The sequence below is a fragment of the Phocoena phocoena genome, chromosome 3 (assembly GCF_963924675.1).
Source record: "Phocoena phocoena chromosome 3, mPhoPho1.1, whole genome shotgun sequence".
Taxonomy (NCBI): Eukaryota; Metazoa; Chordata; class Mammalia; order Artiodactyla; family Phocoenidae; genus Phocoena; species Phocoena phocoena.
In genome coordinates, this window is record NC_089221.1 from 156,094,940 (window position 1) to 156,122,712 (window position 27,773).

At 41.2% G+C, this 27,773-nt stretch overlaps 1 protein-coding gene across 1 annotated transcript in view; it reads right to left on the reverse strand.

Moving 5' to 3' along the window:
- RUFY1 (RUN and FYVE domain containing 1) overlaps positions 1-27,773 on the reverse strand; it is a 56,464-nt gene that overhangs the window by 21,043 nt on the left and 7,648 nt on the right. The window contains exons 2-11 of the mRNA XM_065873107.1: positions 25,668-25,841; positions 24,205-24,322; positions 19,144-19,245; positions 17,622-17,745; positions 12,897-12,958; positions 9,761-9,826; positions 7,564-7,633; positions 3,389-3,490; positions 2,534-2,650; positions 1,968-2,135 (exon numbers count right to left, since the gene is read on the reverse strand). Of these exons, the coding sequence (XP_065729179.1) occupies positions 1,968-2,135; positions 2,534-2,650; positions 3,389-3,490; positions 7,564-7,633; positions 9,761-9,826; positions 12,897-12,958; positions 17,622-17,745; positions 19,144-19,245; positions 24,205-24,322; positions 25,668-25,841 (1,103 nt within the window). The remainder of the gene's footprint in view (positions 1-1,967; positions 2,136-2,533; positions 2,651-3,388; positions 3,491-7,563; positions 7,634-9,760; positions 9,827-12,896; positions 12,959-17,621; positions 17,746-19,143; positions 19,246-24,204; positions 24,323-25,667; positions 25,842-27,773) is intronic.

The window sequence follows — 27,773 nt, forward strand, 5'->3', positions numbered from 1 at the left end:
CTGTGTAGCCCACTGCACGGGAGCCCACTTCCCATCAGCCATTGAAGATGGTGGTCTCAGGGGCACGGAGGTCACCAGACATGCTCTCTAGAAGGCAGAAGCGGTAGCCAGACATGCTAAGAAATGGAGTCCTCAGTACCCCAGGCAGCCTTCACGGTTCCTGCCCAGAGGACAAAATGACCACCGAGGGCCAGGGACTGCCAGGTGTATCCCTTGTTTCCTGTTTCCCAGTAGGCATTTCATCATGGTTATCCTGTTTCTGCTCTACCAGTTCATCCTGGGCAGGACAGGCTAACGTGACTGACAGATAGTCTTCTAGTTGGAACACAGGCCCTATGGGCTTGAGGGAGAGTGCTGCCCATCACCCAGGGTTGTGGACTCTGAGGAAGCAGGGCTTGCCAGTAGCTCAGTGGGGTCGACTGTTGTAGTGACAACTACATCTACCCACACCTACTTTCCCCTTCACCTGGCCTGCAGCCCAGAAACAACAGCCCCAGGCTTCCCTTGCAGCCAAGCCTGGCCATGCTGACTAGCCCTTTCCTATGTGATCGGAAGAAATGGTGGGTACAACTGCTGTCTCACTGTTTGAGAACAAATCCCTGGCTCTGGACTTTTGCTCTTCTCCCCACTTCTGCTGGCAAGAATGGTGACAACTCAAGTGGCCTTGAGAGCTGGAGCTGCCATTAGTCTGAATTCCTGAATGACCGTGGGGAGCAAAACTGCTGGTCTGCAATGCTTTAAGCTATTACAGTAGTTTAGTTTCCCCTAACATGTATTAACAGTATGTCTATATGCCGACCAAAACCAGAAGGAAACATGAAAAAATTAAAATAGATAATTTGTTGGGGGCTTCCCTGGTGGCACAGTGGTTGAGAGTCCGCCTGCTGATGCAGGGGACACGGGTTCGTGCCCCGGTCCGGGAAGATCCCACATGCCGTGGAGCAGCTGAGCCCGTGAGCCATGGCTGCTGAGCCTGCGCGTCCGGAGCCTGTGCTCCGCAACGGGAGAGGGCACAACAGTGAGAAGCCCGCATACAGCAAAAACAAACAAACAAATCTCATTGATAATTTGTTGGGAGGGTAAAACTTTTTCTTCCTTTTCTCTTTTTGCTTCAATTTTCATTGTTGCAATTACAAAAATATTAATTACGTAATAATTTTTAAAAAGACAGACAAAATAGCACAGTTTATTTGTACCGTCTGCTCTCACATTATCTTTGACATAGATGTTACTACTAGTAAGACTGAAACCACTCTATGGAAAAGGAAGTGGGACTGTTTCGGCAATAAAATAGGAAAGAGAACTTCAAAAAAGGAAAAGCTTCGAGGACACAGAATGGTACCCTTCTGGGTAGCTTCTGGGCAAGAAAGTGTTGCAGTGTTTAGATGCTGTCTTTCAAACTCTGGCGTGACCAGTTCTTTCTGGGCTAGCTCCCCTTGACCACTCTGAAATGACGAGGGAGGTGATCTTGGAGACTCAGCAAGATTAACTAATTGCCAAAGCTTTAAAAGGCAATACTAACTAATATCCTTAAACCACTTCTCCATTTCTTGGGGCAAACAATTAGTACCTGAAGTAGACAGAAACAGACAGCAGGGGGACAGTGAACGTATGACAGGCAAAGTTCAGATTTAGATTCAAGAGACACAGTTCAGTTTTCAGCTCTATTTATTAGCTGTGCCACCAGGGACATGTGACTTAGCCATTTGATTTTACCTTGTCACTTACATTTCCCCCCATTTTATAAACTTTTGTCAGGGACTGCCGGGAGACTCAAAATAAATGCAATAACATGTAAGATGGCCTAGGACCAGGTCTGCAAATACGAGGCCCTCACAGATGTGTCTATTCTCTCCTTCTGCGGAAAGAATGACCCAAGACTGGAAAGGCAGCACGTGACAAGCTCTACCACTGTAGACAAGCAGCAGGAAACAGGGTTGTGATGTGGACATAAAGCCAAGTCCCACCTGAACTTTGTGAAACATCTGTAAGTTAATTGCTTTGACTTCCTCCAGCTGCTGGCGCAGGGCAACCAGAGTGTCCTGCTTCTCGTGAGTGTCCTTTTCTAGTAATTTCATTGCGATTTCCATTTCGGTTTTCATTCCAATTTGTAGCTCCAGTTCTTTTTCTAGTTCCTTAAAAGGATATTAATAAGGAAAGTATTATTAAAGCACATCACAGAAATGAACTTAACTGATGTTGTATCTTGGGCAGTGCTGAAAATACAAACGAAAGGTCAGAATAGGTTAGGGAGATGCAGACAAGTCTGTCTGGAGTGTAACGAGATTAAGGTTTCCCCCTTTCCTCATTTTACAATGAACACTGGCTCTGCATCAAGTCAACAGAAAGCAGGTAGGTGGCAATGAGGAATACTCCACGAGTATTTTTTTTCACATGTTAAAAACTTTATTTGCATAAAAACTCACTTGTTTTTAAAAGCAGGTTGAAGCATGTGTGTGCAAAGTGCTGACAGAAGTAACATAGAGGGAATAAACTGAGGAATCTTTCTGGTAACTCAGGCTCGCAAACTCACCAAACGGGCTTTCTTCTCCTCCTTCAGCTGCTTCCACACATCATTGTACATTTCATCCAGACCTTGCCGAGTCTGCTTGTAAGTCTCCAGCTCAACTTTTGTATCCTGTTTTGTTATCTGTGATTAAACAAGAGCACCAGAGGAATGGTTTGCTTACAGAAGCAAGCTAACTACAAAGTATTTAAAAATATAACACATATATATTTTTAAACAGTAGCATAATTTCTATTTTTTTAAGCATAATAGAGAAAGGCTAAAATTTTAAAGGTATTTTGAAATATCTTTGAACATGAAGGATGAGAGCAAGCCAATAGATTTTTGAAAAGGTAGGTGCAGAAAACAATTTAATTTTCTTTAAAATAGAATAGTCGTTCTGAGTGGGAAAGGTCCCCATTCAGTATTTATCTAGCACATTTTTAGCACTGGGTGAATTTCGAGATGAATCAGATATGGTCTCTACTCTCAAGTCATCAGGTGAGACAGCTGCAAGCCAGCAATTCTACACAACAGTAAGCGGATTCTATAATGGAGGAAGGTGCAAAGAGCTATGGAAACACGAGAGAAGAAGGGTCCAGGCCTACTGATGGGTGCCAGAGGCAGCACCACAGGGGACCGGGCTCATGAGAGAAGCTGAAGAGGGAATAGGAACTTTCACTCGCAAAGGCCCAGAGGCAAGGGAGCAGTGCACTTGGGAAACCCCAAGCGGTCCAGGTGGCCTGAGAGTGACATGGAAGGGCACTGTGGCAGGATTTTCTGGTGTCAAACAAGGCATCTTTGCACGTTCTGGGCTTGAGATCTCTGATGGACACGTATGAGTGGGGAACAGGCCGCCCAGCTGCAAGGCCTACTTCTCACCTCTACGCTTTTTTCGCTTTTCTCACGAATTAATTCATTTTGTTCTCTTAATTGTTGCTGTTCTTCTTGAAGTGAACAAATTCGGTCTGTTGCAGCTGAAAGCTGATTAAGAAAGATTTTTAGATTTCTTAACATCAAAATGAATCTTACTGTTCAAATTAAAAGCTAACATTTGGCATCTTCACAATTGACAATGTATTTTCACATATGTGATATTTTATTTTTTATCCTTGTTTTGAATAGGTAATACATTCACATGGTTCAAAATTCCAAAGATATAAAAACATAAACAGTAAAATCTCTCTTACCCCTGCCCCTAGCCATCTCTGCCTTCCCTAGATATTCTTGTTTTACAAAAATGATAGCATACTACTTCACGTGGGCAAAGATTTATGGACACAAATTAGAAACAGTTTAAATGTCCAATACTAGAAATGGTTTAACAAATCACAGTAAAAGCATAAAACAGAAATATGTAGTTATTAAAATACTTACAAAAGCTTTTAATGACTTGAGAACATACTTATGATATAATAAAAATAAAAAAGGTTATACAGTATGTTCTCACGTCTAGTTTAAAGAAAAGAACTTAACTATGTTAAAAATCATTAAGAAAAACAAAAACAAACAAAAAAAGCTTAAGAAAAGATGGGGACTCTATATACAGCTGTCACTTAGCCAAGGGATTATGGGCTTTTTTCCCCCTGATTCTTCATTCTTTTTAGTTTTTCTAGCCAATGAGCAAAAGGATATCTTATCACTAGAGAGAGAATTAAAGAAGCTGGGAGAGGAATCACAACCAAACCATTAAAGATGTGCCCGAGGAAAACATCTTCCTTGCCCTGAACAAGTTAACGTAGTTTAGGCTAAAGTGTACAGGAGCAGGTGCCTTCATGTACCTGCTGAGGAGAGGCTAGCAGGAGAGGTGAGTAAATACCCCAACCAACCTCTCCTTTCCCAGCCTCTGAGCCAGCCTGGTGAGAGAAGGTGAGGCTGGAGAAGGAGAAAGAAGCCAGACATTTGCCCTCGATACTTGGCTGTGCTCTTAGCGTCATTCACTAACGGGGGGCCCTGAAGCACTGAACTCCTCACCTCCTCTTGGTCAACAGCATCTAGGTCCACTCAGACTCAGAACCCAGGACTGGGGTTTCTAAACATAACTGCTGTGCCCACGTAAGAAACTTTAAGGCTTGAAAGGAGGTGCTAGTTGCTGCAAGGGAAGAAGCAGGCAAAAACCATAAGCTAATTCCCATCCTACTCTCTGAAGACATAGAGAGCACACCCTGAAGTGAGAGATATACTTTTCTCTGAAGTACATTTTCTATTACATCTGTTTGCCTTTGAAGGAAAAATAAGCCAGTTGTTCAGTTTCAAAAGCTAAATTAGACTTTCATTCAAAGCATGTCACCTCCCCTCAGAATGGGAGAAAATATTTACAGATGAAGCAACTGACCAGGGATTAATCTCCAAAATATACAAACAGCTCATGCAGCTCAATATCAAAAAAACAACCCAATCGAAAAATGGGCAGAAGATCTAAATAGACATTTCTCCAAAGAAGACATACAGATGGCCAAAAAGCACATGAAAAGATGGTCAACATCACTAATTATTAGAGAAATGCAAATCAAAACTACAATGAGGTATCACCTTACACTGGTCAGAATGGCCATCATGAAAAAAATCTACAAACAGGGCTTCCCTGGTGGCGCAGTGGTTGAGAGTCCGCCTGCCGATGCAGGGGACGCGGGTTCGTGCCCCGGTCCGGGGAGATCCCACATGCTGTGGAGCAGCTGGGCCCGTAAGCCATGGCCGCTGAGCCTGCGTGTCCAGAGCCTGTGCTCCGCAGGGGGAGAGGCCACAACAGAGAGGCCCGTGTAACGCAAAAGAAAAAAAAAAAAAAAAAAAATCTACAAACAATAATTGCTGGAGAGGGTGTAGAGAAAAGGCAACCCTCCTATACTGCTCATAAAAAACTAAAAATAGAGCTACCATATGATCCAGCAATCCCACTCCTGGGCATATATCCGGAGAAAACCATAATTCTAAAAGATATATGTACCCCAATGTTCGTTGCAGCATTACTTACAGTAGCCAGGACATGGAAGCAACCTAAATGTCCATCAACAGAGGAATGAATAAAGAAGATGTAGTATATATACACAGTGGAATATTACTCAGCCATAAAAAAGAACGAAATAATGCCATCTGAAGAAACATGGATTGACCTAGAGATTGTCAGACTGAGTGAAGTCAGACAGAGAAAGACAAATATCATACAATATTGCTCATACGTGGAATCTAAAAAAGGGTATAAATGAACTTATCTACAAAACAGAAATAGAGTTACAGATGTAGAAAACACACTTACGGTTACCAGGGGGTAAAGGGCGGGAGGGATAAATTGGAAGATTGGGATTGACATATACAAACTACTATATATAAAACAGGTAACTAGTAAGGACCTTCTGTATAGCACAGGGAACTCTACTCATTACTATGTAATGGCCTATATGGGAAAAGAATCTAAAAAAGAGTGGATATATGTATATGTATAGCTGATTCACTTTGTTGTACACCTGAAACTAACACAACATTGTAAATCAACTATACTCCAATAAAAATTATATAAAAAAAAAACAAAGCATGCCACCTCATCTGGGAGAACAAAGAGTGAATCTGCTTTTCTAAAATCAACTAAGGGGACTTCCCTGGTGGTGCAGTGGTTAAGAATCCGCCTGTCAATGCAGGGGACACGGGTTCAAGCCCTGGTCCAGGAAGATCCCACATACCGCGGAGCAACTAATCCCATGTGCCACAACTACTGAGCCTGCACTCTAGAGCCCGTGAGCCACACCTACTGAGCCCGCGCACCACAACTATTGAAGCCCGCACGCCTAGAGCCCGTGCTCCACAACAAGAGAAGCCACCGCAATGAGAAGCCCCTGCATCACAATGAAGACTAGCCCCCACTCACCGCAACTAGAGAAAGCCCGTGTGCAGCAACGAAGACCCAACGCAGCCAAAAATAAATAAATTAAATAAAATAAATAAATTAAAAAAAAAAAAATCAACTAAGGTCTCCTTGAGTGCCTCCACATGCTAAGTGTTGGGCAAGGCACATTTATGTGGTATTAACCTAACTTAATCTTTACAATACTATTGTGTGTTAAATTATCACCCAATTTAGAGATGAGGAAAGTGAGGCCCAAAGGCCCACTCCACCCCCCAGGTGAATTCGAGTCCTTCAGCTCTAAGTGTGATGAAGTCTCTCCCACGAGGACCATTTTTGAGTTTCTTTCTCCTGTTACAAATCTGAGCTCCTCTCCTGAAAGCTGTTCAGGCCTGGCCCCTCAAGAGGGCGCAGGAAGTTTAAAGTGAGCCCTAAACTGGGTCCTCCGTTACAAAGGTGCGCTCTGCGACTCTCCTTTCGGCTGTAACCTGCCTCCACACTGTGGGGGGGTCACTCTCCGGCCCCCCTCACAGCCCTCTTCCTTCCCAGTGAGACTTGGTGGGGAGGGTCGAGCAGCCAGGACCGCTACCTGTGGAAAGCCTCAGAAAGGCTGAGCAACCCCCCTCCTGCTAACAGGAGACAAGATGTGTCCACCAAGGAGACTGCCGGGCAGCTGGCAGCAAGCTTTCTTCCTCAGCCTCAGCCCTCCTTCTTCCTGTCCTTTCATTTCTCTCTTCCTAGTGAGAAAGCAGAGAAAGACCACACTGTGGGGAGACTGGTTCCAAGCTCCTGAGAGGCCGAGACACGGAATGGGGGGGTGAGGGTACTTTTACCCCATAAAAGAGCCTGTGCCTTCTGGGCAGCCGGGAGACACACTACATCATAGGAAAGGTGGGAAACGAGGAGGAGGATAGCACGTTCACAAAAGGAGTGGGGCTTTTCCAACTATGACTTATCTTCTACTGGACCACTGTGAGGTGATAAAACCTAAGTCACTTAGAACTGGCTCATGATCCGTTGCACTGGCTCATGGGAGCCCCGGCCAGGGCAGAACACGGACATTCTGAGGATGTGAAATTCTGAGAATGTCTGTCCTGTGTGCAGCTCAACCCAAGGTTAGCAATTCCCATTCCTACCAGTGAGAAGCTCTGGTCAGATATACCAACCATACCATTTCTCTTCTTGGGTCATTCTGCTTTAAGAATTTCAATAAGTTACAAACCTCTTCTTGAAGCTTTGAATTAGTCTTTTCCAACCCTTCTATCTTGGTTTGAAGATCCCCAACTGTGCAGCTGTAAAAAAGAAATATTAAGTAAATGTGAACTTATAAAAGCTGACTGTTTTCCCAATCTGTAAACAATGAGAATAGAGATTCCTAGATTTCCTATATGAAATGGAGAGTCAAAGGGTCTCCAATTAACTCATAGATGAGAATTCTAAATATATACGTAAGCAGTGTGTGTGTGTGTGTGTATATATATTTTTTTTTTTACTGAAATGTTTTCTCCAAATATGCTACCCATTTCTTGTTTAGCCAACTGGAAAGAAAACAGCATTTCCCCCAACACAATATATGGGAACCAAAATGCACCAGCAGTCATATATCTAAAGTAATATTCATAACAAGATATTGGTACTTTAGGGTAGTAGGATCAAAGGTGATTTTTAAATCTTTTTTATACTTTGTCCCATTTTTCACATATTCTTTAAGTAATATGCACTACTTTCATACTGAAAAATACGTAAAAAGCTAATGTAGACTTGACAAACAACAATAATAGTAGTAGTTTTCTTTATGGACAATGTGTCAGGCCCTGTTTGTTTTAAGCACTTTAAATGCATCAACTCCCCACAATTCTGTGATGCAAATCTTATTGTTAATCTGTTTTACAGATGAGGAAACCATAACTTTATTGAAAAACTCACTTAACTTCATACCCCTATGAACCCAGGTGATCTGGCTCCAGAGCCTGCACTTTTAGGCAACAGACCCTACTGCCAAAAACTGGGGCTTTTTGCCGGTGAGGGGGGGTATCAAGAAACAAACCTGACAAGGCTAATGAACCAAGGTTCAAGAATTGGGTGGGAGAAAAATAAAAATACAAATTGACACAAAATGAAAAAGTCAACAAAACAAAACATATGGAAGGAATTACAAGTTTTAAGAGTATGCCATTTTCAATTCTGTACCAACTACATAACTCAGAAAATATCAACAAAATTTCTATTTTTCCTTAGAAAACATAAATTACCAAAGAAGATATATCCTCACGAGGAGAAAAGCTAGATGAATTAACAGCTAAGGAAAAACTGAAAAGCTGGCATAAGTATTGCCTCCACACAGGCTTTGAGCTTCAAATTTTCAAGGAGCAAATAATGCTCACGAAATAGAAGGTGTTCCCAGGCACAGAAACAAGGCAAAGCTTCCTGATTCATTTTGTGAAGCTGCATAACCCTGATACCATGCCAGAGGGGAAACTATGGAACAACTATGTTAAGTTACATGTTAAGAGGATGACTAAATTATTAAAGCTATGATCAAGTAGAGTTTATCCCTACGAAGAAATCCATTAATAAACTATATTACATCAATAGATTAAGGGATAAAAGTCATGTTAACTTAATGGATGCTAAAAGGCATTTGATAAAATTCAGCATCTATTCCTTATAAAAGTTCTCAATAAACTAAGCATGGATTAAGAATCTCACTCTCAAAATAATAGCCAGCATCACACCTCAGGAAAGCTCAGAGCAGCATACCCTAGGTATGTTCTGAAGAACACACTAGCTCCTTTGCCTGCTTCATTGGCTTTGGGGGCCAGAGAGGCTGCTCCCGCAGAGAACTGCTAATGTGCACAGTGCACTCTCTAAAGAGCGTTCAGAGAGAGAATTATTTTTCCCAAACACGTTAGGCTGAGAATCTCCATCCATTCTCCATCAAAACCTGCAACAACTAGTGTTTCATGAAACACAGGAGCAGCTTTCCAATTAAAATGAAAATTCAAGATAAAGATACCTGCTATCACTATTGAATTGTTCTCAAAGGTCTAGCCCAGTGGTTTTCAACCCCTTTTTCCTGCCCAGAACATTGGAGGGATGTGTGTTGATTCCCAGCAGCAATAATGCTTCCCATGCAGTGATTTCCAACTAAGTTGCGGTGGGCTAAGGGGTGGAGAGGTTTAATTTATTACTCTCTAATTTGCATAACTAGACAGAACAAAAGATCAAAGGATTCCCCAAAGCTCTTTATCAAGAAATCATACTTCTACAGTCTGTACACATGAGCACTGAACAACAACCTTTTTTCTTGGTTTGGAAAAAAGTTAGTTATAAATATATGGCACCTCAAAAAGGTTCCATGAGGCAATTATCGGGCACTGAGAATGAACTGCAACAATGGAAAAAGGAGGGAGTCCTACCTTAAGTGCCGGTTAAGTTCTTCCACATAATTTTTTTGATCAAGGACATCAGTAATTCTTTCATGCCTTTTAAAAAGAATATAAAAAGAGAGAAATTCTTTTTACTCAGGGTTAATACTTTTAATTGTCCCCCAACCTTCCCGTCACCTTGTAGGAGTACGAATGTCATCAGGAAACCAAGAGATGGTCAGAGCTTAGTAATGTCTGCACGGTCCTAAGTGAACCAGCAAGGCGGGCTAGGAAGACATGGGACACACTGGAAACAGGCTGCCTGGAGAGGAGCCTCCCTGCAGACGCTCCTCCCACCTCTCCCCTAGCATTTGAGAAAGCCACTGGCAGGCAAGGTAGAAACACCAAAAGCCACATGTAAATGGCTTTCCAGTTAGGAGATGAAGCAGCCCTTGTTATACTGAAGGAAAAGAAGCTGCCTCAGAAAAGAAGACCACAAGACTCTTCAAAACACAAAGCTGATTAGTCTGGGTTAAAAAAAAAAGACTCTGGGAACTCTTTGGCAGTCCAGTGGTTAGGACTCTGCACTTTCACTGCCAAGGGGGTAGGTTCAATCCCTGGTCAGGGAACTAAGATCCTGCAAGCTGTGCAGCATGGCCAAAAAAAAAAACAAACCAAAAAGCAAAAACACAACATAACAAAACTTCATACATCTTTATAAAAAAAGCAAAAAAGACTTTATCATTTTAAAGTTAGGCTCCTCCCACCAACTTCTTTATGTACATATGTACATAAATGGGATCATGTGACCCAGGTTCATGCCACAGGTGCTGGATTTGCTGGTCAGTGCAGTCATTTTTTTCTTTTACCTTTCTGCCCTTTACATAGCTCTCCCAGGTAACACATACTGATAGCTTGTTGAGTATCCTATGTGTATATAATCATAATATCTATCTATATTTTTACATATAGTATATGCAATTAAAATATATATTAGAGAATTTGGGGGTTTTAAAAAATGGGATATATATACTTCTCAGTATTATACTTTTCTCACTCAATAATACCTGCGGAAATCCCTCTAAATCTACTATACAGTAGGTTAAATTTTTTTTTCTTTCATGTCTGTATAATACATAGTGTGGAATACTTCAGATGTTCTACAATTCATTCAATTGCAGATGTCTCTAGGTATCCACGGGGGACTAGTTCCAGAACCTCTGTGGATACCCAAATCTGTAGATGCTCAAGTCCCTTATACAAATGGCATAGCACAGCTGACCCTCTATATCTGTGGGTTCCACATCTGCAGGTTCAAAGGCTGACTGTATTCCCTTAATAGTGGATAATCAGTTTACTTCCAGTTCTTTTTGACATTAGGAATGTATTTTAAATTTCAAGTGAGTGAATCCTTGTACTATGGGTGCATGAAGCATTAATGGGATTCCCGCTGGTCCCTTCCTTGGTAAGGTGCACTGCCAAGGCACTGAGAAGGAAGAGTTCTCATTACAAAGACGTGTGAAAGACAGGTAACAGATGTACGTGGTAAAATATTCAAACACAGCGCAAGGGTTTACAGTGAAACTCCCTCCCATGCCTGTCTCCTGACCTCTTCCCCACAGGTGGCCTTGTTTTCAGGTCGATGTGCCTCTCTAGAAATGATCCATGTATATGGAAGTACAACATATAAATATGGGTGTATGTCTTTTTTGTTATAACATAAATGGTAGCATGTTATATACATTGTTTGCTTTTTTTTCTTTTCTTTTTTTTTTTTCCAGGATAACTTCTTTTAATGCTCTTGTTAACAAGGATGAGGTAGAGCTACAATGTGGCATGAAAAGACACCCAAGACACAGTAGGATCAAAGAATAAGTCTAGTGGCAACTTAAATATATAATAGTACCTTTCCATTTACATCCAAACCATAAAGCAAATTACACTACCAACAAATATATACCTGCAAGGCAGTAAAGAAAGGCTTGGAAGGAGTCATGCATGAGTAGCTTCCTCTGAAGAAGCAGGGGGAGTGGGATTGAGATGGAGACAAGGGGATAGTGTTAATGGGGAAATTTGCCTTGTACTCTCTACTCTTCCACAGAGCCTAATTCCTTAAACAATGGGAATAGGAATGTATTACCACTGTAATTAAAAATAGCTAAATAAAAAATAAAAATTCAAACAACACAAAAACAAAAGTAGCATTCTTTGCCAACAGTTACATGAAAAGATGCAACATCACTAATCATCAGGGGAATGCAAATCAAAAACCACAGTATGCTATCATGCCATACCTGTTAGAATGGCTATCACCGAAAAGACAAGAATAAGTGTAGGCCAGGATGCAGAGAAAAGGGAACACTTGTGCACTGTTGGTGGGAATGTAAATTGGTGCAGCCACTATGAAAAACAGTATGGCAATTCTTCAAAAAATTAAAAAATAGAATTACTAAATGATCCAGCAATTCCACTTCTGGGTATTTATCCAAAGAGAATGAAAACTAACTTGAAAATGTATATGCACACCCATGTTCACTGCAGCATTATTTATAACAGCCGAGATATGGAAACAACCTAACTGTCCATCAATGTATGTGGTATATTCATATAATAAAATACTATTCATCCATAAAAAAAAAGGAAATCCTACCATTTCTGACAACATGAGTGGACTTTGAGGGCATTATGCTAAGCGAAGTAAGTAAAACAGTGAAAGACAAATACCTTATGATCTTACTTATATGTGGAATCTAAAATAAACACAAAACCAAACTCACAGATACAGGGACTGGTGGTTGCCAGAGGTGTGGGGGTGGGGGAGTGGGTGAATGGGGCCATAAGGTACAAACTTCCAGTTATAAAATAAGTAAGTCCTGGGGATGTAATGTACAGCATGGTGACTGTAGTTAATAATACTGTATTGCATATTTGAAAGTTGCTAAGAGACTGGATCCTAAAAATGCTTATCACAAGAAAAGAAATTTTTTGTAACTACGTATGGTGATGGATGTTAACTAGACTTATTGTGGTGATCATTTTGCAATATATACAAATATCAGATCATTATGTTGTACACTTGAAACTAATATAATGTTATATGTCAATTATACCTCAATTTTAAAAAAGGAGCATTCTCTGCCAGAATTTCATTAAAAACGTGAAGAACAGCATACAATACAGAACTTACTCTTTGCCACCATCAAGATCCTGCACATCCTTAATGTAGAGAGAAAAATCGATCACTCCAACCTGATCGAAATAAAATGTACCAGTTTAAGTGAAAAATAACTTTTCGCACTTTCCACAAAACTTACAGTCTTTAAAATTCAGGGTATTTACCTTCCTATCTCAGGATAAAACAATAGGATTGTTAGGATAACCTGACAATCAGTTAGGTTAACCAGCTTAAAGCAGCAATCAATCAAACAAACAAACCAAAAGAAAAATAACCCCCTCACCTTCTAAACTTACTAAAAATCAGAATTTAAGGGAATATTCTGAAGTTTTATTTATTTATTTATTTATTTTACTTATTTATTTATTCAATAATCAAATTGTTGACAAAGATCAACAAAGTTCTTTGGGTACAAAGTAATAAAAAAAAAAAGAGACCTGTATCTCTAAAGTGGTGACCTTAACTGATAACTCTGACCTTAACTGATAACTCTGACTCCTTCTTCCCCCAAACTGAGGTGAAAAGGTCCAGTATTTCAGGGAAAATTCTCTGCTGCTGTGGGGAACTAGGGGCTCCAAGACCCCTCAAAATCTCAAAGTCAGGGGCTTTGTCCAGAAATAAAGCACTTCAGAGAGAGTGAATGAGAGCCCTAGTCTGCCACCATCCACTCTAGTGTAAGTGCAGCCATTCCTTCGAAATATAGGAAAATTGGGTTCATCAATAGAGAAATATTTAAATCAGTCATGTTATAGCCATATTGCAGAACCCTATGCAACCATAACAAAGAATGCAGAGAATGAATATGTAATGAAATGAAGAAAGCTCCAGGATAAAATTTTAACTCAAAGAATACTATGTACAGCATTAACTCCTTATAGTAACCTCCCTTATGTTAAAACCAAAGCTATACATGATGTTTTCTGCAACTCCTCTGTTGCGCCTCCCACCAATCTATATTCCTGACCCTTGAACCTGGGTGTCCAGTAAGGCCTGTCTTTATGAGCAGAAAGCAGCAGAAAGGATGCTGTGACTTCTGCAGCTAGGTTAACAAAGGCAGTACAAGCTTCCTCCTGGCTCTTTCCCTTGGGCATATACCTTTGAAGTTCTGAGCTTCCATGGGAAAAGTCTGGCTAACCTTGAGGCACCACACTGGAGACCAAGTGGAGAGACCACGTGTAGACAGAGATGCCCAAGAAGCCCCTGCTGCTCCAGCCTCAGCTCCCTGAGCCTTCTCAGCCCAGAGGACAGAGAGTGAGAGTGTATATGCCTTCAGCCACTCCAGCCCCAGCCACCAACTGCCTGTGATCACAGGCATGCTTAAGAGTCACCGTGCTGAGCTCAGCCATCCCTCAAATATGAGGGACTGTAATCATTTAGGTGACTGTTAATTTGTTACACTGCAACAGAAAACCAGAAAAGATTTAATTAAAAACAAAACCTATGTAGACATAAATGCATAGGAAAAGTAGAAACAGTCCCTCAAATTTTTACCATTATCTGTGGGGACAAGACTGGGACTGAAGGGGGAGAGGAGAAGGGGAGCTTGAATTTCACTTTTCACTTTACATTCTTCTGTAATTGCTTAACTTCTTTTCAACAAGCATGCATTTCTTTTGTAATACAAAAATAATTTAAAAAGAAATATATATTTGACTGGAAAGAAAGCAACAATAGAAGGAATGAGAAAGAATACCCAAAGTAGGAATTAATGGACTAGGAAACAAAGCTCTCCTCTCAAAGCAGAAGTGATGTGTAAAAGCAAGACCTGGTTCTTCGAGCTCAACACAGTAGACAAATCTCTACCGAGTATTACAATTTAGAAAAGTGAGATTTTAAAAAGCTGTAAGAAAATACTCTCATGCAACTAATAGATCTGAATGAAACAAATGATTTCTGGAAAAATATAAATGACTAAAACTGTTTCTAAGACTTAGGAAACCAATAAATTGACCGAAGCTATGCAAAAAATTAAAGTGGTCAAAGCATGAGGACCATAAAGCTTTTGCATAAAGCTGAAACTGTCATACTAGCCAGTTTTAACAAACCTTTAAAGAAAAATATTTCCTGCTCTAATAAACTGTTGTAGAAAGCAAGAAAGAAAAGAATATCATCCAGTTTATTTTATGAGGTTATACAATCCTGACACTGAAAAGTGACAAAGACAGTATAGAAAAGGAAAATTCAGACCAGTGTCACTTTTAAGGAGAAATACAAAATTTCCAAATAAACCACAGACATATTAAATCTAGGAGTATACTAAAAGAATAACGCGCGATGACCAAGTAAGGTTTATTTTATGATATTACAATAGGAAACCTAAGAATTAATTCAATTATTATTATGGGTTAAAAATGGATATGACATCTCAATAGATGCCAAAAAAGTTATTTGATAGCATTCAATGTTCATTTTTAAATAAAAATATAAAGTAAGCTAGAATAGAACAGTACTTTCTAAACATGAGAAAGAGGATCCCTCAGGGTGCAGTAGCAAATACTCATAATTTATGGTGACATACAAGAGGTATTAAAGATAAGAATAGGCCAGGGGGCTCAATCACATCTATTACTTAATAAAAATCCCAATTAAATTTTTATTTTGGAATCTGACAAAATGATGTTCAAGGTCATCTGGCAGAATGGACAGCCTCAACTATATCTGACAAAGAAGTACAAAAAAGTAGGCAGGAGGTGAACTGCCAGAGCTTTGGTAATTAAAAGACTATGTTACTGGCATAGAAATAAAAAGATCCAGAGACTAAACAGAGAGTCCAGAAATAAGCCTCAGAGCATAATGGATATTTCAACACATGATAAAGGTGGAATTTCAAATTAGTAGGGAAATAATATTTGATACATGATATTGAGAAAACTTTACTACTACTGTAGTAATAGTTTACTACTGTACTTATATAAGAAATCTAGACTTCTACTTCACACTATGTCAAAACGAATAACAGGCAGATCATTTAAATGTAAAAAATATACATGTGATTTAAAAAATTAGGTTAATTTTTAGACGTGGAAGGACCTTCTAAGCACAATACCTTAGAAGGTATAAAGGAAAAGTCCATTAACTATGACCAGCAAAAAAAAAAAAAGTCTACAGGGAAAACAAGCCCCAAGACAGCAGAAAAAAAAAATTTATAACAAATATTCTGACAAATGGTAAATATCCTTAATCAATAATAAAGGAGTGGAAAAAGTTGGAAAACTCAAAAAAATGGGCAAAGGATATGAACAGGTGAACCCCCAATGGCAAATAAAACATGAAAAAAATAGTTTATCTTCCTAGTTCTCAAAAATATAAATTTGAGATGAAGAGTTGTTTTTCTCTCAGATTAAAAAAGACCAAGAATGCTCACATGTAATCACAACACTCATGCAGAATGTGTATACTCTGACACAGCAATCTCAAAACTTAACCTAAGAAAATAAACAGACAAGAGTAAAAAGAAGTATGAGGATGTTTATAACATTATTGTTGTAACATGGAAACAACTTACATTAGTAAGTATTGGTTAAATAAATTATGGTACATTCATAAAATGGATTACTATCAGTTGTTTAAAATGGTTTATATCTCTTGACATCAAGAGCTATGTGGAACATATTATTAAATTAAAAAATTGCAAAATGGTGTGCTTGGAATAATCATATTTTGGTTTAATGAAAAAAGAGAACTCCAAACATCTGTCTCTGAAATATAAATACACACATACACCTTTCTTCATGTGCTTCAAGGATGTATCCTGAAATGTAACACTGAATTAGCTCTTTCTGTGCAATGGGATTATATGTGATATTTTGTTTCTTTTCAAAAAAACTTCTTTGTATTTTTTGAAAAACATTTAACAGGCAAAAACAAGAAAACTACTAGAAAAAAAAAAAAAAGAGAGGAAAGGTTACAATAAAAAAAGCTGACCTGGTCACGGAGGGATTGGGGAAGCTTTAGATTCATGTCCAAACATGTAGTGGGAAGAAGCCTGGGCCACTGCCCAGTTACAGATGCCCTGAAGAGGTGGAGGTGAGGGTGGGGCAGGGTGTCGTGACTTACTGCCCCTGACACCACGAGTTTAGGTCTCAGCCCTGGTCAAGAGGGCTGTCCCACCCCATGGGGCACTCTGCATCTTACCGCCTACTTTCATTTGTGCTCCATTTTACCATCTGACTTCCCAAATTTCTCCCGAGTCTATTTTCCCATTCCTCATGCAACCTGGGGCTTCCAGACTTGTCTGCTCAATGTTTTTGCTTTCCCTATTCTTGGCTGCTTCTAACTCATGAACTGGATGGTTGCTAGCTTGATCTTTCTCAATCCCAGGCCTGATCATTTCAGTGTACTGCTTAAATACCTCCAAAGGTTTTTAAGTTCCAAAGTTCCAGGGACAAAAACTAAAGCCTCTAACATGGCACTGATGGCCTAACAATTGGGCCAGCCTCTACCTTCACTTCACTCATTGAGCATCCTGTGTTCTAGCCATGGAGAACTGCTTCCCGTTCCCAAACACGCCATGCTCTCTGTGTGCCTCTGTGCCTTTGCCCAAGCTATTTTTCACCCTTCCCCAAGACCTTTGCCAGCTGCTCCCCACTCTGGTCCAGCATAGCACCTTGCACAGCCCTGTGCCAGATGCCCCCTGCCATCTGCCCCTTCCTTAGGTTCAGCATATGTCTGCAGATCCTATGTAAAATCCCTGGCCCAGACAAGGCATTCGATCTGGAGTCAAAATTCCCATTTTACCTGAGAATCCAAGTCTTCTCCTTTTAAACAGAGGTTGGCATCAAGCACATTGAGTCCCACCAGCAGACCAACAATCACCATCCCTTCTTCCTCCATCATTAATGCCTCAGGCTCATAGAACTCACTGAAAGAGATCGATACAACAGGAACACCTTCACCACCCTTCTCTTGGACCTACTCTGCCTTTTCACCTCTCAGCTCATGGCCTGGCTGCCAACTTCATCAGGAGCCAGAGGCTCCCTTGTGTGAATTCCCTTCTTCCTTCTATTTCCTCTCCCACTTTAAGTGCTGCTATCTCTTCTCTGGCCTCTCCTCTCTTCCTGTGGCTTAAAATGGACTCCTCCTACCTCTGGTCTAGGATTAACTCCTCTGTTTGGACCCTGGAGCCCAGTCCTCCTCATCTCTTGGCTCCTGTGTTCCTGAACATCACTCTGCCCCTCCTGTCCACTCTGGCTCCTTCTTTTGTGTTGCTATGAACTACTTCTACACTTACATTCATGTCAACATAAAGTGGGATCCCACAGCCTCCCCCACCACCCATCCAAGGATAAAACTCTTCCCTCTTCCCTGTGTCCCATGGAACAACACTGGCTGCTTTTACTTCCTTACCTCCAAGTCACCTCAGCCATTACAGTGAGGCTCCATCCATTACTGCTCTGGTCACCAGCGATTAGCTAATTTACCATTGTGTGTATGAGTACATGAGAACTTATTATCCTAAGAATTAGTTGTTTAGAATGAAATCTGTACCTCAGAGTTACTCAGTATAACAGTACTCAAAGAAGAGTACAAAGTACGTGAACTATTTGAAACCCGTATTTATCATGAAAAGATATGTTCAATAATAAGCCATGACTTGAAAACAATGGAAAATTTTGGGTGACTGTAAAAGACATTTTTATTTCAGTTAGGTAAGAGAATTATCTCTGGCGAGATCTGTTCCTTGTAAATGATCATATCCTGGAGAAAATTCCTCTTATAATGGTTACTTTTGTTTATAGAGTTATAAATATAAAAAATGAACCCAGTCATAAATTTCAGAGATAGACAGTTCGTCTTTACTGATGCCAAGAGATATAAAAGTTTACAAACTGAATGTGGAATCCTAAAACAGGTAATCTAGATATGTTCCCTTACAAAAAGCAGGGTTTTATACTTTAAAATTGCCCACTGAATCTAGTTCAAGTCATTTTCCCCCTATTATCATCCAATCAAATACCATTTTGTTGAAACTTAATGGAGTACGCTGTCAGGGTGCCTAATCTTAGGTAATTTTTGAAGAACTATCTTCAAAATGACTTTTCAAAATGAAAATATACATCTTCATTCATAAAGACTTTCAGACATCAGTGCTCAAAAAATAAAATACTGCTATTTTAAAACTAAGCCACAGAATAGTTACACTTAATAATAATTTGAATAAAAACTGTACAATATACATTCTTGTTTTAATTCCGAATGATATACAGAACTGTGTTCTAATTACGAAGCAAAAGCTAAGCAAAGATAGGTGATGAAATACCTTAAGAGATGTTTATTGTCTACAAGCACTTTCAGATAATCTGCCAGTTTCTTCTGCATGAGTGCAAGATAAAGCCAAGCTCTGCCCCTTCCCACAGCTGTCCTGGAATTCAAACAGGGAATCAAACTATTATGGCATAACAATAATAACAACAAAAAACAAAGGGGAAAAAACCAACTTAGCCAAGGAGAAACACATGTTCACGCATACATATGCTGGTGAATGCAGAGAACGCTGTAATAGAGCTGCCCTGGGGGCTGGAGGAGCGCACTGTCTGGGAAGGCTGAGGAAATGGCTCACTGCATTCTTTTGGGTACTGTTTGAAGTCTGTATCATGGGGCATGTATTCTGCACCACCCCACCCCCCAAAAGAATAGGAAAAAAAATTTAAGCCACAAACATCTGATTTCTGGAACAAATACAATTAGATAAAACTTTGCATGTATTCATAAAATTTCACAGGGAGTCAGGAAATACCAGGTTAGATTGTATAATGGATAAATTTTCTTTCAAAAGACGAATATAGAACGTAGTTGTTAAAGGGTTGAAGTCTCACAAAATTTCTAGGGCATTAGCTCAAAGGTACAATTTTATTTCTGATGTGGTAAAATACACATAACATAAAGTTTACCACCTTACCCATTTTTTTTTTTTTTTTTCGGTACGCGGGCCTCTCACTGCTGTGGCCTCTCCCGTTGCGGAGCACAGGCTCCGGACGCACAGGCTCAGCGGCCATGGCTCACAGGCCTAGCCGCTCCACAGCATGTGGGATCCTCCCGGACCGGGGCACGAACCCGTGTCCCCTGCAGCGGCAGGTGGACTCTCAACCACTGCGCCACCAGGGAAGCCCACCTTACCCATTTTTAACTGTACTGTTCAGTACTGTTAGGTACATTCATGCTGTTGTGCAACCAATCTCAAAGGTGTGATTTTGAAAAGATCTGTTTTAAACATTAAAAGAAAAGAAAAGGCCTCCCAATTGTAGACCTAACATTATTTAAGGAAAAAAAGATCCTGTTCTAAGCAGAGTAACTGCATTTGTAACACCCAAGAGAGTATTAGAGGTACTGCTGTAATCAATATCAGCCTCAAAGGGTCAGAGGGCACCCAACTTAATCAATACAAAAGACTGGATTCCCCCCTTCTCCCTTCAATAAATGATGTAAAGCCAGAGTAAATAAGAAAGGAAATAAAGTAGGGAAAAAAAAAGACATCTGATGTTGGCATGATAGGAAAAATGGACACTGACATGTGCTGCTTGGTGGGAGTGCAAACTGATACAATTCTTCTAGCAGGCAATTTAATGACAGTAGGTTATCAAAATTCTACATCTAGTAATATAAGGAAATAATTTAGGAGGTACACAAAGACGTATGTTTGGGGGTGGTCACCACTGCACTGTTTGGATAATGAGAATTTGAAGACAACCACAAAGAGCAAAGTGGGAGGAGCTATACAAAAATGATGTGGATGACTATTATGGCAAAAGGTTTAAAATCTAATATTAAATGGGAAAAAAAGCCACAAAACAGTACGTACAGTTTTATACTTGATTTTTTTCCCCCAGTTCCCCACCTCTGTACAATATACTGCTCTTAGTTTAGGTTCACTTCCAAAACATTTTTATGCATATGAAAATAAATATAAATTCTATTTTTCTCTCCTGTTTACAAAAAAATTAGTATGCTATATATGCTGTTCTGCAACTTGCTTATTTCACTGAATATCTGTCATTTTGAAATTCTTTCCAGACACAGGGAATTTTTCGTTCATTTTTTCATAGCTTTAGAGTGTTTCAATATTGGACTGCCCTATAATTTATTTAGCTGGTTTTTATCTAGGCTGTTTCTAATCTTCCGCTGTTACAAATAATGCTGCAACAGGTATTTCTGTACATGTGACATTTTCATGTGTTAGATTTACGAGATAAAACTCCTAGAAGTGGAATTGCTGGGTCAAAGGGTAGATGTATTGGTGTTTTTTGTGGATAGTGCCAAACTGTCTTCCATGAGAAGCAGTGCAATAATGAAGCCACTGGGGGAGGTGGAAGGGAATAAAAATAGAATCTTATTTGTCTGTCCGACTATGCACTGAAAGGATCTAAAAGGATACTGACCACGATATTAATTGTAGTTTTTTTTCTGAGTAGTAAGCTAACAGAAGCACCTTTTTTGTTTCTTAATTAAAAGTTATGTAGGGCTTCCCTGGTGGCGCAGTGGTTGAGAGTCCACCTGCCGATGCAGGGGACGCGGGTTCTGTGCCCGCGTCCGGGAGGATCCTGCATGCCGCGGAGTGGCTAGGTCCGTGGGCCATGGCCGCTGAGCCTGCGCGACCGGCGCCTGTGCTCCGCAACGGGAGAGGCCACAGCAGTGAGAGGCCCGCGTACGGCAAAAAAAAAAAAAAAAAGTTATGTAATAAGAAAAAAGGTGGTTTTGAGGGTTATTTTATTTTTTTTAGAATTTATTTATTTTTGGCTGTGTTGGGTCCTTGTTGCTGCGCGTGGGCTTTCTCGAGTTGCGGTGAAGGGAGGTTACTCTTCATTGCGGTGCACGTGCTTCTCATTGCGGTGGCTTCTCTTGTTGCAGAGCCTGGGCTCTAGGCGTGTGCACTTCAGTAGTTGTGGCGCATGGGCTCTAGAGCACAGGCTCAGTAGTTGTGGCACACAGGCTTCGTTGCTCCGCGGCATGTGGGATCTTCCCAGACCAGGGATCGAACCCATGTTTCCTGCATTGGCAGGCGGAGTCTTAACCACTGTACCACCAGGGAAGTCCCCAAAAAGGTTGTTTTTAATTTTCAAAAAAGAGAGAGACAAGCTTTGTCTGTTATCTGGGTTTAGGCGCCAATCTTAAGTGTAACTTATTCATTGTGTAACAGTTTGTTTAATAATAAACCATGACATGAAAACAATGAAATATTTTGGGTGATAGGCCATACTGTAAAAGATATTTTTATCTCAATTAGACAAGGACATTAAACTCTAGAGAGATGTCTCTCAGGATGCAAAGTTCGTCACGCAAGTTTCAAACCACCTTAGAGCAAATAGTCTCTACCCTCAAAAAAAATTCTGGTCATAACTTCCAAAATACTGCAGAAATTTTAGAACTTTTGTTACTATTTAATGAAATAGTAAAAACACTGTAGCTCTTTATAGAGCAAAGCAGTAGCCTTTTCTCACATGGCTCCCAACAAGGCTACTCCTCCAGAGGCATCAAGAGGAGGGAGCTACTATGTATTTCCTTTTTGGCAGACAGAGGGAGGATTTGGGTACTTAAGCTAGTTACCTGTTTAGCATCCACAGGGAACAGAAGCAGTGAGTTTAGCTGACAATAAGCTCTTTGTTAGCACAACAAGACTTCAAAAACGCCTCCTGTGCCTAAGTGGAAATAGCCTGAGTGCAGGAGGAGGGAGAGCCCTGCTCCATCCAACCAGACCACCCAGAGACACAGTCTAGTGCTGTACTCTTGAGGGAGTGAGCTTGCTGGAAGGGAATGGACAATAGGACCACATAAAGAACAAATGAAGGGACTTCCCTGGTGGCGCAGTGGTTAAGAATGCAGGGGACACGGGTTCGATCCCTGGTCCGGGAAGATCCCACATGCCACGGAGCAACGAAGCCTGTGTGCCACAACTGATCAGCCTGCGCTCTAGAACCCACGAGCCACAATTACTGAAGGCTGCGTGCCTAGAGCCCGTGCTCTGCAACGAGAAGCCACTGCAGTGAGAAGCCCGCACACTGCAATGAAGACCCAATACCACCAAAAAAAAAAGAACTGAAGAAACAAGGCAGAAGACGTAGGAGGCTCATGAGGGGGTCACCAAATAAATATATGAAAGGTTGTCGCCTGCTAAAGGTTTTCACTTTAGGTGGTATAGGCCCAGAGGGATGAACCAGGGACAGAGACAGAAGGCTTAAGTCCTATGAATGCACAGGGCTCAGCAAAGATGGAGTTTAGTGGGATTTAGAGGGTTTAGTGGGATTTAGAGGGCTTCAGAGACCAGCAGACCTGTGTTTTCTTCCTGGTTCCACCACTCCCTTGCCGAGGGACCTTGAGCAAGTTACTTAACTACTGTGAGTCTCAGTTTCTGCACTTGTAGATGGGGACACCAACAGCTTAGTTCCTAGGGATTTGTGGAGGATAAAACGAGATAATGAAATGTCCTTAGCACAATGCCTGGCACATGGCAGGACCTTAGTTAATTGTGGTGGCTATTATTATTATCTAAAAATGGAATAAGCTGGCTCTGCAGGAGAAGGTCAAACAGAGGCTGGACAGTTGAGTTCCCTGTGAAAGACTCTGCCGGGAGAACTTTTGCATTGGCCTAAGGATCTCCAGGGCCCCTTCTCAATGCAGATTCCACGATACACCTTTTCGTGTTCCATTCAGTTTTTTATTTTGCGCCTATACATAGGGATCCCAAGGGCAAACCCAGATAAGGCAAAAAGGCAAAATTCATTAGTGCCAGCCTTTCCACAAATGTTTCTTATCCTGGAATCTAAAATCTGTTCCAAACTGTATTATTCAGAAAACTGCCCAGGTGCATCTGTCTTTTTTTTTTTTTAACATCTTTATTGGAGTACAATTGCTTTTTAATGGTGTGTTAGTTTCTGCTTTATAACAAAGTGAATCAGCTATACATATACATATATCCCCATATCTCCTCCCTCTTGCATCTCCCTCCCACCCTCCCTATCCCACCCCTCTAGGTGGTCACAAAGCACCCAGGTGCATCTGAAGCAGCAATTCCAGGAGTGTAACAACTCTTTTTCCTCCTGTAACTGCTCTTTGGGTGACAACACCTTTTCACTATTTGACCTTGTATGACACGCAATCACTGTCCCCATTTTAAAGAAAAGGAAACTGTGGCTCAGAGAGGGGCAAATTTTCTCAAGCTTATGTGGAGAATGAGCAGCAGAGCTGGGACTAAAGTCTAAGTAGAGTGTAGCTTTTGCTACAGTTTGTTCTAAATTAGAAAACGCTTTATCAGCAAGGAATAGAGAAATTGATAAATACAAGGAAGTTTTCTTAAAACATCAAATTGATGTAACTACTTCTCACTCACTTTAATTCTGGCAGATTTCTGACACTAGTGGCTATATCTGATGCTTCTGGACAAAGTTTCTCCACCAGCTCCAAAGGACCAAAGAAAGATTTATTTTGGCCAATAAAACTCTTCTTAACTAAAAGGGAAAACAGAAGTGTTATTCATAAGAACAGGTTGCAAAATGTCTTCAGGGTCCCACAGTCTCTCTCCCAAAAGCCAAATGAATGCTGTGGAGCTGCACTGCTTACTCCTTCTGATTCAGTCTTGGGGACTGGGAAAGGCCAGGTACCAAATGAGCTCTCCCTTCCTCTAATGAAAGGGTTTCTCTGATATACCCACTAGGCTCTTTCAAGTATTTATTGACCATGAAATAAAACAAGTGGTCAAATGATCACCTGTGAAATCCTTGCCTTTTCTCCCTCCTATGCCAAAGTCAATTCTTGATTTCAAATCATCACCACCATCCCTCATCTGAACGGCTGCAATAATCTCCTAATGGGTTTCCCTGCTCCTAATACCGTCACCTCCCCACCTTTCTAATCTGTCCTCCACATAGCTGGAAGTTCTTTTACAAATGTAAGTTAGATCTTGTTTTTCCCTTGCTGAAAATCCTCTAAATACTCTTAGAATAAAATCCAGCTCCTCACCTGACCTATAAAGGCCTACCGTGATCCAGCCCATCCCAACTGCCCTGACCTCACCTACTCCTTCTCAGCATGCCTCAGTTACCTGGTGTCTTCCTGAAACCAAGGTTGGTCCCCCTCAGGACTTCGGTCTTGTTTTGTTCTGTCTTTCTAGGAAGGCTCTTGCCCCAAACATCTGAAAGGTTGACTCCTTCTCTTTTAGGTCTCAGCTCACATTTTACCTCCCCAGAAAGACCTTCGCCTCTCACCCTAGTTGAAAGGTTTTTCCCTTTATTCTCTATCATTTAACCTGTTTTGCGTCCCTGAATTTGTAGCATTTTGTAATTATTTTGCTTCTGAGTTTGTTGTCTGTCTCCTCTTCTAGAACTGTGCTGTCCAAGGTAGTCACTAGCCACAAGTGCTACTGAAATGTAGCCAGTGCAACTGAGATGTGCTGTAAGTATAAAACACACGGTGGATCTTTAAGTCTCAGTGTAGAAAAGAATTCAAAATATCTCATTAGTAAGGTTTATACTGATTATATGTGTCAAAATGATAATATTTTGGCTATATTGGGATAAATTACTAAAAGTAATTTCATCAGTTTCTTTTCCGTTTTTTAAAACGTGTCTACTAGAACATTAGAAATTACACATGTGGCTTGCATGGCATTTCTATTGGACAGCGCTGCTCTAGAATGTTGCGTCTTGTGGGCAGGGACCTTGTTTGTCTTGTGCACTGTTTGTCTTGTGTGCACAAGAACAACACCAGCACCCAGAACAACGTTTGGCACTGATGATGCTGGGAAACAGCTAGCCCGAATTTTTCAAGCCCCCGACCCCGCCCCCTCAGGCTCACCTTTCAGCCCATGTTTGAGGCAGTGCTCCATCACTACAAAGAACTGCTGCAAGGGGGCATGGTCTGCATCCAGGCTGCGGCCCAGGCTCAGGGCGGACTGGAGCAAGACCTTGATGCTGAGTTTCATCATGTGCATCAGGTTGACACGCTCCTCCATCATCTGGCACTTGGAAGCTGGAGGACAGAAGCGGGGACAGCTTCGTTAGTGGACTGAGTGTAGCCCGGGGTGAGGAGGCTGGACGCGGAACAATGGAGGCGGTCTGCTCGGAGCGCGGACGTGCGGGTAAACTGGAGATCGCAGCCAGCCGGGCCCTGACCCCGGGAGGTCACAGCCGCATGTGGGCGGCGGGGGCCTTGGGTCAGACTCCAGAGGCCTCTCCCAGGTAGCTCAGCGCGTTGCTACGGCGACGACCCTACCAAGAGTCTCCGCGAATGGTTCCTCCCACACCCCCATTCCATTTTTGACTAAGGGAAGGGCGCAAACTCCAGGAAGCCCTGCCCCAAGCTGGAAGGCTTGCTGGGAAAGTGCTCCACCCCCTCTCGTTCCTATTGGAGGAGTACAGCTCGAGGCCACGCCCATGGAGCTAACGGGCGCCATTTTGACTTTTCAGCCAGGACGGAGGTAGCGGCTTCCGGGATTGGTTGGGTTGGTCCGCACACCGGCCACAGGGTTTTCTGAGCCGGTTGTTTTGCCTGATAGTGCCAGCCGGAGCCTTCGGGGAAGGCTCCTCAGTTCCTCAGTAATGGACTCAAATTTTCGTTGTTACCCATCTTTCGTCCACAATTAGTGGACAATTACGAGTTTTACACTTCTTTTGTAAATAAAACCGTTAGAATAAAATGAACTCAGCTGCTTTTCAACTCCATTAACCTTGTCACTTTGAGAGCAAAAGTTTGTAGTCAATATCAGATATCCATGACAAATTCTTACCAAGTGTCATCTCAAGCCCAGGAAACTGTCATTCGAGCAATTAATAATATAGACCCCAAACTATAACCTACTCCCGGCAGGAAAAATATCCCGGGCCAGCGCGCCCCTCTCTCCGCACCTGCGCCATCGTTCGGTCATTTAAATGGATTGGGTGGGGTGGGGATCTTATTGTTTTAGTTTGCAGTTGTTCATTACAGATGTTAAGCAGCTTTTCATGTTTGTCTCCTAGTATTCCTTCTATGAATTGCCTGTTAAATCTTTTAACTTTCTTTGTTTGCCTTTGTTTTATTGGTCCGTATATTCTGCATATTAATCCTTTGTCTACCTGCTTTATTTCATGGGCAGTAAATAATATGGACATATAAATAGTTAAAAGAGCATATATATGTGTAGCTAAACCGAAAAGAATGATATTATGACTGTGAATTTATAATACAGGTATTAAGACTAGAGACAGCCTGGGACTGAAAATTCTAAATTCTCATCAAAACCCAAGAGGACAGTTGCTGGGAAAGAAAAATCGGCCTAAACCTTAATCATGGTGTGGAAAAAGAAAAGTGGACTTTAAGTAAAGCATTTGGGTGGGAGTGGTATAATTATTTTTAAATTTTGAGAGAATCCTATGTATTACATTTATAAATTTGAAAAGTTTAATGAAATGGATGATAGACAAAGGGAATAGAAACTGTAAAACCCCAACAAGAAGAGGGAGAAATCCTGAATAGACCAATAACCACAGAAGCAATTTGTAAAGATTTATTCAAAGAAGATACCAATCCCCGGTCTAAAACGAAGTATAGTGTTGTTCGAATGGGAATACGTATGCAGGAAGTCCTGCGGAGGGCTAGGCAGGCCCCGATATTTTAAGGAAGTCGATTTCTAGATCCTCAAGTTTCACAGGCACTCTTTCTTCTTCCACTCTACAGAAGAACCACAATTCATTCCTTGTCCAATATCTTGTCCTCTTTTTAAAAAAAATAAACTTATTTATTCATTTATTTAACTTTTGGCTGCATTGGGTCTTCACTGCTGCAGGCGGGTTTTCTCTAGTTTCTGAGAGTGGGGGCTACTCTGTTGCGGTGCCCAGGCTTCTCATTGCAGTGGCTTCTCTTGTTGCGGAGCATGGGCTCTAGGCACGCGGGCTTCAGTAGTTGTGGCACACGGGCTTCAGTAGT